The 8,854-nt window shown below is 36.4% G+C and overlaps 1 protein-coding gene across 1 annotated transcript; it reads left to right on the plus strand.

Moving 5' to 3' along the window:
* Positions 1-6: 6 nt before the first annotated feature.
* On the plus strand, positions 7-5,546 carry LOC147847172 (uncharacterized; the record flags this gene model as incomplete). The annotated part of the gene is made up of 7 exons (XM_087339485.1): positions 7-52; positions 1,410-1,624; positions 1,718-1,875; positions 2,649-2,836; positions 2,916-3,168; positions 5,067-5,215; positions 5,320-5,546. Coding segments are annotated over 7 exons (1,221 nt in total), but the record flags the coding sequence as incomplete, so codon positions are not given.
* Positions 5,547-8,854: the final 3,308 nt, after the last annotated feature.

Genomic DNA, 8,854 nt, shown 5'->3' on the forward strand with positions numbered 1-8,854 from the left:
CCTTTTATTTCAGCTCTCAATGCTTTGGAACAGTGCAATGCCATATCTGAAGGTAAATCATTTCTATGGCGTTGGTCCATAGAACAATAGTTTACTATTCCAATTTATTATCCGTAACTGCTTTATCCATCGTCCATGTTAACACAGTGGTTTATTGTTCCTTCATGTGTTGTTGTATAACTTGTCTTTTAACATTCAAGGTCATCATCCATGGAAGCTTAGTTTCTTATTTCTTTTTCATTTCCAAATTATATGGAGGCCATTATCCAAAGAAGCATAATCTCTTGTTGTTCCTTTATTTGTCGTCCAATTAGTTTCTTTTACCTTCTCCAAAGGCCATCATCCAAAGAAACATAGCACTTTCTCATTCTTTTCCATGGAAATTATTCGTTATCCATCATCCATGGAAGGATACTTGATTGTCGTTTCTTAGTTTATAACTAGCTCTTTCACCTTAACACTTCATTTTCATGAAGGATATACATCATAGTAGTTTATTTAAATCTACTTGCATTATGCACCTCACACCATACTTGTATTATGTACCTAGTTCTTCCACAGTCTATGAAGGCCATCATCCTTAGAATTATAGTCGCTTATTATGGCTCCATTTGTAACTAGGTCTTTCACCTTCATTATTCAATTTCATGAAGGCAGTACATCATACATGGAAGCATAAATATTTGTCACAGCTTCATTGTTGTAAGTAGTTTTTTCACCTTCATTATTCAATTTCATGAAGGTATTACATCATCTGTGGAGGCATAGTTCTTTCAATTTCATTTTCATGAAGACCGTCATTCATGGAACCATAGGACTTTGACACTCATTTTCATGAAGAACATCCATCATCCATGGAAGCATAGTTGTTTATCATGGCATCATTTATAGCTAGCTCCTTACCGTCATACTTCATTTTCAGGAAGGTCATCCATCATAGTTGTTTATCATGTCTTCATTGGTTACTCATGCTTTCACCTTCATGCTTCAATTTCCTGAAAGTAATCCATCATCATCCATGCAAGCATGTTTAGCATAGCTTCTTTTATAACTAGTTCTTCCACATTCATAGTTCAATTTCATGAAGGTAAATCATCATCCATGGAGGCATTACTCTTTCACCTTCATGCAAGCTTCAATTTCCTGAAAGTAATCCATCATCATCCATGCAAGCATAGTTGTTTAGCATAGCTTCTCTTATAACTAGTTCTTCCACATTCATAGTTCAATTTCATGAAGGTAAATCATCATCCATGGAAGCATTACTCTTTCACCTTCATACTTCATTTTCATGAAGTTCATCCATAATCCATGGAACGCAGAGTATAGTATCCATTAGTATTTTGCTATATGGTGCACATATAGAAAGACTATGCATGAAAGTGATGGGTAAGTTTCTCCTTCTTCAGGGATATTGACCGAGGATTTATCCAATTTCTTGGAGCTCAACCTTCCCAAGGTGAAAGAAGGCAAGAAACCCAAGTTTTCACTGGGGGTTGCAGAACCAAAGCTAGGCTCTCAAATCTTAGAGTCCTTGAGGGTTCCATGTCAAAGCAATGAGTTCGTATCTGAATTGATAAGGGGAATCAGATTGCATTTTGCCAAGTTTGTCAAAGATCTTAAGGTATGAGAATGATTTTTGAATTCTGGTAAGATGGGGTCTTTTTCAGGACATAACACCAAGAGAGTTTGAAATTTCACCATCATAACATTGTAGGAGGGGGATATTGAGAAGGCACAACTTGGGCTTGGCCATAGTTATAGCAGGGCAAAGGTGAAGTTTAATGTAAACCGAGTTGATAACATGGTTATTCAAGCCATTGCATTACTTGACACACTTGACAAAGACATAAACACTTTTGGAATGAGAGTTAGGTAATGTCTTTCTTTACTCTTTATTGTGTTAACTACTCAAGGAAGTAGTTTTGACTCATTTTTCCTCTCCGTCTGTTGCTAATTTGAATTTTATTTCACCGATATCTATTCATTTTGTTGAGAATATTTAAAAATGGTTCTTTTAATTATGTGTTTAACCTCTCTCACTCTCATTCATTCACATATTATGTGCATAATAAATATGCAAGTGGTATACAAGCTATTGGAGAATCTCTTAGTGTTCTTTGATAGATTGACAGTTGTTGTCACATTAGTGCTGATACAAAAAAGGAGGGAAGCAGCAACAGCTGAGTGGGTCATAGTTACACAAATAAGAGAACCCAAATCTACTCATATTATCCCAATTCTGGAACTGGTACTTGTTTTTATTCTTCCAGGAGCCCTATAATAGGTCTCTTGTCTTAATTGTGGTGTGATCACTAACCCACATGAACATCTTGCCTTTTCAAAAAGAATATGAGGATGGGTTGAATCTTCACCCATCTATTTGAGTGAGAGTCTCGCTTAGTAACGAAGGAAAAAATAATGTTGGGGTCAATAATGAAAACTGTAAGTAACTGCTGATTGTAAACTCTTATTGAATTCTATTTCTTGCCACGTATTAAGTGTGCTTCAATTCTTATTCTAGCTTTCATTGCACAGAATCTGTTGCTATTATGTATGCGGCCTAAAACTAGTTGTACCATCATGCAATAATATCCCTTATTAGGCACCTTCTAATTAACCATTCGTCCGTTTATTAATGTTGGCAGGGAATGGTATTCATGGCACTTTCCAGAGCTAGTGAAGATAGTCAATGATAACTATATTTATGCGAAAACAATTAAGTTCGTGAAAGACAAGTCCAAACTTACGGATGAAGCATTGCCTGAGCTGATTGAGGTAGTTGGAGAAGAAGATAAAGCGAGGGAGATCATTGAGGCAGCAAAGTCCTCAATGGGTAAGACTATAATGCATTATCTAATTTAGTTTTCTTTTTCTTGCACCTTAACCAGCTTTTACTATGCTCTTATTTTTAGGACAAGACATTTCCATCATCGATCTCATCAATATTGAAAACTTTGCCCAACGTGTGCTTGAACTGTCAGAGTACCGTAAGCAACTCCATGCATATTTAATATCTAAGATGCATGATATTGCACCAAATTTGGCTGCTCTTATTGGAGAAATGGTGGGGGCTCGACTAATCTCTCATGCTGGCAGCTTGGCTAATCTTGCCAAATGTCCAGCATCAACGGTTCAAATATTGGGTGCTGAGAAGGCTCTTTTCAGGTACTACTACTGCCATCATCTCTATTAGGCATAAACTCCAGACCATCCTGAGTTTGTTTTTATGTCCCAAACTACCCTTAGAGTTGTTTGTTATTTTTCTCAAATGCTCTTTGATACCTGATAAATAGACCATGTAATTACACAGAAACGCACGCATACTTAAGAAGAACTAGATTGTTTTACCATCTAACTCCTGGAATAGCACATATAATTGCTACGCCAAGGGAATTTGGGAAAATAACAGAAATTTAGGGGCATTTCAAGCAATAATAAAAATGCAGGCGTGTGCTGAAGGAGTTTTCTCCTTTTTCTTAATGATGTCATATGTTCTCCCAAAGGGGATATTTACTGATGGGTCTATTGTAGTTATTGATGCATTACATTTTTGAACCATTGAATAAATTGTATATGAAATATTATGGTAGGATAATGCTGTTAGGATGCAGTAGGTAGGTGAACATGAAATTTTAAGACTGGAAATAATAGAAACTCATCCAAAATGTTCACTCATAAAATGGTCTTCTAGTTCCTGCAAAAATGGAAATTTCTGTGTCGTTTTGATTTTTCCCTTTTTGTAACATCCAGTGTGAAAGTTGAGTCTAATTTTGCTCTTCAACTAAATTTTGCTTCATTTAATATTTGGATTCCAAAGATGTGTGGGGATAATAATAATAATAACAACATAAAGAATATTATTCTCATGCCTCAATTTCCTCTTTTCTCTTGTATTTTAATAAAATATAGTTTGCAAGGATAAACATGATCAAAACTATCATTACATGTGTGTAATTTTATAATTACTGATAAAAGATGCTATTTCAAAGTAGTCTGTGTAATATTGTGTGAAAACAATTTGGTGAAACTTGGAAACTTGTAATATTCAAAACAGAATAGTAGTAACTTACAACTCTTGTTTCTTATCCTCTTGGCTTCGATTGAAATTTTTCATTTTCGTTCTATATTTTGTATAAAATTTCTTTTTAACTTGCTGAATTACTCCATTTTTCCCCTGGATTTTCTTCTATGGGAATCTGAGACCTCCTGATATTGATTAGGGTTACTATATTTCCATTAATGTATAATAATCAATGTATGAATATAGGTCCATGTAATTTTATGAAATAGCTAGAGAAAACAGTAGCTGTTTCCTTGTGATCATTTTGAAGGAAACCAAAATAAATTATCGTTTAGTTGCTTTAAACATATATTCTCTGGCTCACACACCAGTTACATGCTGTGGTGCACATGAACCATAGTTGATAAAAAAACTCCCATTTCATTTATGGAATACATTTTAGAATACAAGGTGATTAACACGTATTCCATGTTTTAGAACTGCCATTTAAAACCGTTTCATGTATTCTATGTATTTTACAAGTATTTAACATTTTCAAAAAAATCAAAATACAATTTAAAATTTGGCCAAAAAACAATAAAAATAGTAGAAGTCTTTTACGTATTCCACCTATTCTATGCCTATTCTATGTATTTTATTGTACTTCATCTTTAGAATACGTATTCTAAGTATTTTTTAAAAAGAGGTAGAATATGTAGCATAACTATTGTATGCCGATTGTATGTGAAGTATTTTACAAATATGACATGAAGTGCTCTTATTGGAGTATGCATGTTCGATTAATACAACTTCAGGTCCAATTATCAGGCACCATACCTGATTGCTGGTTTCATGATTACATTTCAAACCATTTTGCTGCTCACATTGACAAGTTAACATATGCAGTTGTAATATTTGTGAGGCTATTAGGGCATTTTAGGGACGTTAATACATGTTCTTCTTTCTATGTCCATTGAAAGCTAGCAAGCGAACAACTGCTATTCTTTGATGTGATAGGATTTCATTTATTGTTTTAGTGCTTAACAGTTATATTCTCTCACAGAGCACTGAAAACAAAAGGCAATACACCCAAGTATGGCCTTATCTTTCATTCATCGTTCATTGGAAAAGCATCTGCCCGTAACAAAGGTCGTATCTCTCGGTACCTTGCGAATAAATGCTCATTAGCATCACGAATTGACTGTTTCTCAGGTTTGTTTTCCTCTGGTGGGCATATTATTATTCTTTTTTTATTGACGGTTTTTCAGTTTCCTGGATCAAAACTTCTTCACACCATCAGTGTTTTGCTTGTGCAGAGCTGAACTCGAGTATATTTGGTGAAAAGCTCAAAGGACAAGTAGAGGAGAGGCTAGACTTTTATGACAAGGGCATCGCTCCCCGAAAAAATATGGATGTGATGAAGGAAGCAGTGAATGCAATGACAATTGAGGCTAATGCAGGAAAGGAGAGCACAAAGATTAATGAGGACTATGCTCCCGAGGGTGAGGATTCCGTCTTGCATGGTTAGTTACTCGAGGAATGACTCCTTGTATTGTTAGTTACTAAAAGATTGGTTTCTTGCATAGCTAGGTACTTCAGTGCATACTTACTTTAATTGCATTGTGAGTTACTTAGGAAACGTTGCTTGCATGGTTATTACTTCGGGAATGGTTCTTTCATGTTTTCTTTATTCAAATTGAAGATGCCTCATAATCTGTCTGTACTTAGTGTGATGTTTTTGCAAAAAGGTAACGTTGGTTTTTACAGAGGTCTAATTCAACTGGAAAGTTAGGGATATCTGTAACAAACAAAAGCATACTTATTACAGATGTCTGTACACTCTTTTTGCTAGTATCTATTTCAAGTGTACAAAGCTTATGCTATGTATTCTCATTGAGATCCCGTGTAATAATATTTCAATGATTGTGAAAGTTACATAATTAGAACCTTGCAGAAATATTACTGTGACGATATGAAGCTCCCTATTTTCATATCGCATAATCCTCAAGTATTGTAATATTGTTTTGACAGTACATAGTCGGCCTCGTCCTGCCCCCGCCTGCCGGGCCCAAGAATCGCTCTGCAGCGAGGCTGCAGTAGCCATTGGTGGCTCCTACCGATGATGAAGATACCAGGCCAGAAGAAAAAGAAGAAGAAATATCAAGGTGCCGATGCTGATGCCGATATCCTACAGTTGGAGAGCAGCCCCAAAGAGAAGAAAAAGAAGAAACGAAAGGACATTGAGTCACCACAAACCATTCCAAAGACGAAAGAACAAATCGATGACGTGACCAAAGAGTTGTCAGAAATGGAATCAGCTGCAAAGAAGAAGAAGAAGAAAAAGAAGAAGGCTGAAGTAGTAGAAGAAGATTAAGTCTTTTTCTACAGATTTCAGGCATGAAATGAAAAATCAGAGCATTACATATTTGATTGAATGGATATTTGACGCTCCAGAAATGAACACTAGACAGTTGAGCTCAAATTGGTGCTTTTTCTTCACTATGTCCATATTAGTGATCTTTTGGCTGCTTCAGATACTACTACTATTATTATTGTAATTTGCGTAAGGGTGAGGTTTCTGAGATATTTAAAAGGCCTCTTTAAATTCTTTCAGAGTTATGCAAGCTTGCGAAATAGTGAACAATGCCAATGTACAAATTGATGCATACTTTTTACATAAGTTGCTCATCCTATGTAAATATATCCCATTTGTGTCTTGGCTTTATGTATATTCGCATGCCTTTTATGTTATGGACATTTTTGGCAGATATCTCTATTAAATTGTGTAATTATGCATTCCCAAGTTGATAAGGTTTACCATAATGGTTTAACTGACCTTTAAAATATGTTGTTTTCGTTCAAGCTTGACGTTGTTTATGGTATCCTTACCAGATCAACACGTGTGTAAATTACAAAGTATTGCTTACTCTCAACTTTAGGTCCTGACCCTTGAGTGGAGTGAAATAGAATAATGACCAAGTAAAACACAAATAAAATTATCAACACAATACATTGATACTCTTCTCTTTTAAATTTGATTTAAGAAATTTCCCAATCCACAACATTTTTTACTTATTTTGTAAGAAGCAAACTTGAGAGGACTCTATTTGTTTATTCAAAGTATTTAGCCAAGGATTCACATAATCCTTGTTTTATTGCTTCATTGGTAATCACTCTTGCTAGTTTCTACTTCTTCCATTATGTAAGCCACTTCGATTGGATTAGTCCCTCAACAAAATTTAATACATGCATTGTCCCTAATCAAAAGGACACGGCTTATGTTGTGGAAAATCTCCTCATGGGGTGGTTGATAGCTATTTAAATTGTCCACACGGGGTGTTTGTTTTATAAATAGAGCTTCCCAATTGGTGCACTTGCCCTTTCTGGTTTGTTATTCGTAAGAGTTCAAGTCACTTTTTGGATGAGCCTTTCCATATATGATGTCACACATATATCATAAAGAATCGGTGTTGCTATTTTCTATACAAGTTTGCAGAATATGCAAAGGTCACGTTAGGATTTTTAAGTTGCAATATGTGATAGAGAATTGTGGAGGCCCACACCACACATTATGCTACATATGTTGCACCTAACTATAAAACCATATTTTTCATGGAACATGGAAACCGTACACATCAATACACGTTAAATCCCATCCTGTTGTCTGCCATTCGAATCGTTGCTACTGTGTGATTTAGCTAACATGCATTGCGATGTGAGACTTGGCGTTGGGCCACAAAGTGATGAGAGTGGTTGACTATGCACACTTTGCCCTAACACAAGTTCGAGAGTCTGAGTATCACACACTTTGATACAATGCTTTCTCTGGCTTTGATAATATATTCATCCATGCGTTCAACACATATATTTTGATCAAATGCCCAAATCCTGGCACGAATTTTCTATCACAGCCACAATGCGCACTGTCGATTGCAACATTCATTCACAAAGTTCTTTGATCATATATTTGACCATGCTTTCCACATATATTCAAGCAAAAGTCCAAATCCTTGCACAAATTTCTCTCACAACCACAATGCGCACTCTCGAGTGGCAGCGTTTTCACCGGTAAAGTTATGGAACATCGAGAGTAAGCACTACTCACTTTCACATGTATCACGAGAAATGTAATGTCTTTAGTATGATACATAGGTCATAGTTGACCTCTGAAGACGATAATACAATCTCTCTCTCTCTCTCTCTCTTGTTTGGTCTTCTAGGCCATTTTGGCCGTGTAAAAGGCGTTAATATATCTTTCTTTCTCTCTCTCTCTCTCTCTCACACACACACACACAGAGCCGCCCAAAATAGGGACAGGTGTGAAACCGTAGGGTTCTGTGTTTTTGACCTAATCTGCCTGGAGGGAGAATTGTGGACCGTCCGATGGAGGGCTCCCATCCGACGGCCACAGATTCTCCTCATATTACCTCCTCTCTTAAAGCTCTAATGGCCTCCTTCTTCTTCTTCTCCTCCTTCCTTCCTTCCTTCCTTCCTTCTTCTTCTGTGGAAAGAAAGATTTCTGCAGGAGAGATCCATCAATCGTAAGCTATGGTGCTCAAGTAAGTACCCTGTCTTTTCTGTTTACTCCTCCTTCTGCTTGTTTGCCCTTTTTTTGCTCCAGTTCCTGTGTTCTCAGCTTCCCTGTTGGCCGAGATTAACTCTCGTTTGCTTGTGTTTCATTCTTTAGCTTCATGTCAGGGTTTCTCCCTATCTTTAGTGGCTTTCTTTCGTTCTCGCTGTGGCCTCCGCTTATTGTTTGGTTTTGTCTTTTTAGTTGGCTTAATCTTCGTTTGTAGCTCACATCTTGGCTCAAGATTGCGCATTTTGTCTCTCTTCCTGTTCTTACGGTTT

Source organism: Azolla caroliniana, unplaced genomic scaffold (assembly GCF_043228905.1).
Source record: "Azolla caroliniana isolate FFs.n. ecotype wild unplaced genomic scaffold, voAzoCaro1.0.p SCAF_1412, whole genome shotgun sequence".
In the NCBI taxonomy this organism is placed as follows: Eukaryota; Viridiplantae; Streptophyta; class Polypodiopsida; order Salviniales; family Salviniaceae; genus Azolla; species Azolla caroliniana.